The sequence below is a fragment of the Nanorana parkeri genome, unplaced genomic scaffold (genome assembly GCF_000935625.1).
Source record: "Nanorana parkeri isolate BGI_ZX_2015 unplaced genomic scaffold, ASM93562v1 scaffold826, whole genome shotgun sequence".
Lineage (NCBI taxonomy): Eukaryota > Metazoa > Chordata > Amphibia > Anura > Dicroglossidae > Nanorana > Nanorana parkeri.
This window is the reverse complement of record NW_017307094.1, coordinates 477,377-479,317: the sequence shown is the minus strand read 5'-3', so window position 1 is coordinate 479,317 and position 1,941 is coordinate 477,377. Positions and strand designations below refer to the sequence as shown.

The following is a 1,941-nucleotide window of genomic DNA, read 5'->3' as shown; positions in this document are numbered from 1 at the left end:
GGATGATGCTGAACTCCAGGCAGATATAGAAGACACAAAGTTTTAGCAGCTCTGTATTCATTAATACATACTTAAATCCATTTAAACAGTGCAAATGCCTAAATTTGATTTGGTATTAGCCAGTTGTAGCCCCTGTACAGCAGAGCACTAACTGAGATAGAGAGAAGCGATTCCCTAGCCAATCAGTTGTGCTATAGGGAAGGAGCATGCTGATAGGAAAGAAGAGCAGAGTGGCAAAGATGAACTCATCTGTATGCTCCTTCTCCTCTCACTGTCACTGTCAGAAGCTGAGGGGGTCAAGGCCTGTAAGTGTCACTGAATTGCAGCAGAGGAAAATCAGATATCCTTTCTTGCCAGACAGGGCTGTGCTGTGTGGCAGAGCTGTGTAAATCTCAGAAGCTAATAGACAGAAATACAAATTATTTTGGCAGGTTAAACAGTACACGTATATGTATTTCATTTGTGAATTGAGCTGTTTGCCTGGAGTTCTGCTTCAATAACACCATGATCAGTATTATGTATAATAATCTACTTTAAAATACACCATGGGGCTGATTTAAAAACTTTCTGCTCAGAATATAGCTGGGTGAATGCCTTTCCAATAACACAACTCCACTATATGGCGGTGAGGAGCATAGGAATTTTCTATGCCCCTTGGCTCCATATAGTGACAGTAGTGCTGTGCGAACGGCTTTCACCCAGATGAGCAAAATATTTATATATCTGCCTCTTCATATTATTTTATACACATACCTCTGTTTCCTTTCCCAGCAGCTTTTTTTCACAGAAGGAGAACACATGGAGCTAAAAACTCAAAAGTGACTCTTGCTTTTTTTTTTCTTTTTTTTTTCCAGATAAAGAAGAGTAAAAGAGCCTGTAAATGTCATCATTTTAGCTGAGCTTCTTCATTCTGTTCCTACTTCCGCAAAGACAAGTCCCTTGGGAACAAAAGGCATTAGCTTTATAAGCAAGGCATCCACTGATTACTTTACAGAGAAAGACTAGTTTTTTGTGTGTTATTTTTTTCCCCTTCTTCGTGAAATAAACATGACTTGGCTTTTTACACAGCAGGCAAAATATTTGGGGAAACTTTAAGTCATTGCTAATTCCAATATTAGGCCTGGGCTTAGAAAAATCTTCAGTGAACAAAATGATTACTCACAAGGAATTTATTTTGAAATCTACACTGCAGAAATCATTTTGGAAAATTAATTTCAAGTGTCCCAGAAGCTAAACATATGTTAACGCATGTGGTTGTGGAAGCCATACCAGAGGATTTTTATCCTGCACTTAAACAGAACTGCACAGTCTATAGGGTTGGCACACTGCACAGGGTTAAACACTGTCTGTTCTAGTGTTTTATGTTTTAAAAGATATGTTAGAGTTAATTTTATGGCCGAAGGCTTATATTTTATTTTTTCATGATACACCTTTAGTATAAAAAAAGAAAAAAGAAAAAAAATCATGTAATGTCTAATTTAATGTAGAAATTTGTTCTAGGCTCATTTACTGGTTATCATTTCAAGGTCTTCCATAAATATTGGTTTTTAATGGCACAGCATGCTGGAAGCAAAATATTTCCTGCATCTCACATTTATACTTCTGCCAATGCACTGTAATGAATGAAGACAAAGATGTCAAAATGGACGTAATGATGGAAGTTATTGCAGTTTCAGTTCAGTTTTTTTTTATTTTTCTATTTTCAAATGTTTATCAAAATTGCTGTTTTGTTTTTCTTTTAAAAAAAAAAGGGAATTTTAAGCTCTACTGAATCATATTAAAATATGATTGCCCATAGTGAACAAAAACAATGAAGCCACGTTGCATGTGCTTTGGAGAGCTATTGCTTGAGGACAACTCATTGGCATTGCTGCATGTAGTACAGCTTCTGGTGTTCTCTGACATTCAGCAGGGCCTGTCATCAAATGTTTCAGAAGGAAT

At 36.6% G+C, this 1,941-nt stretch overlaps 1 protein-coding gene across 1 annotated transcript in view; it reads left to right on the top strand.

Annotated features, from left to right (window-relative positions):
* Positions 1-1,647, top strand: part of PDE1C (phosphodiesterase 1C) — a 135,559-nt gene extending 133,912 nt beyond the window's left edge. Inside the window, exon 16 of the mRNA XM_018565264.1 lies at positions 855-1,647. Coding sequence (XP_018420766.1) covers positions 855-868 — 14 coding nt within the window. The 3' untranslated portion in view covers positions 869-1,647. The remainder of the gene's footprint in view (positions 1-854) is intronic.
* The last annotated feature ends 294 nt before the right edge of the window (positions 1,648-1,941 follow it).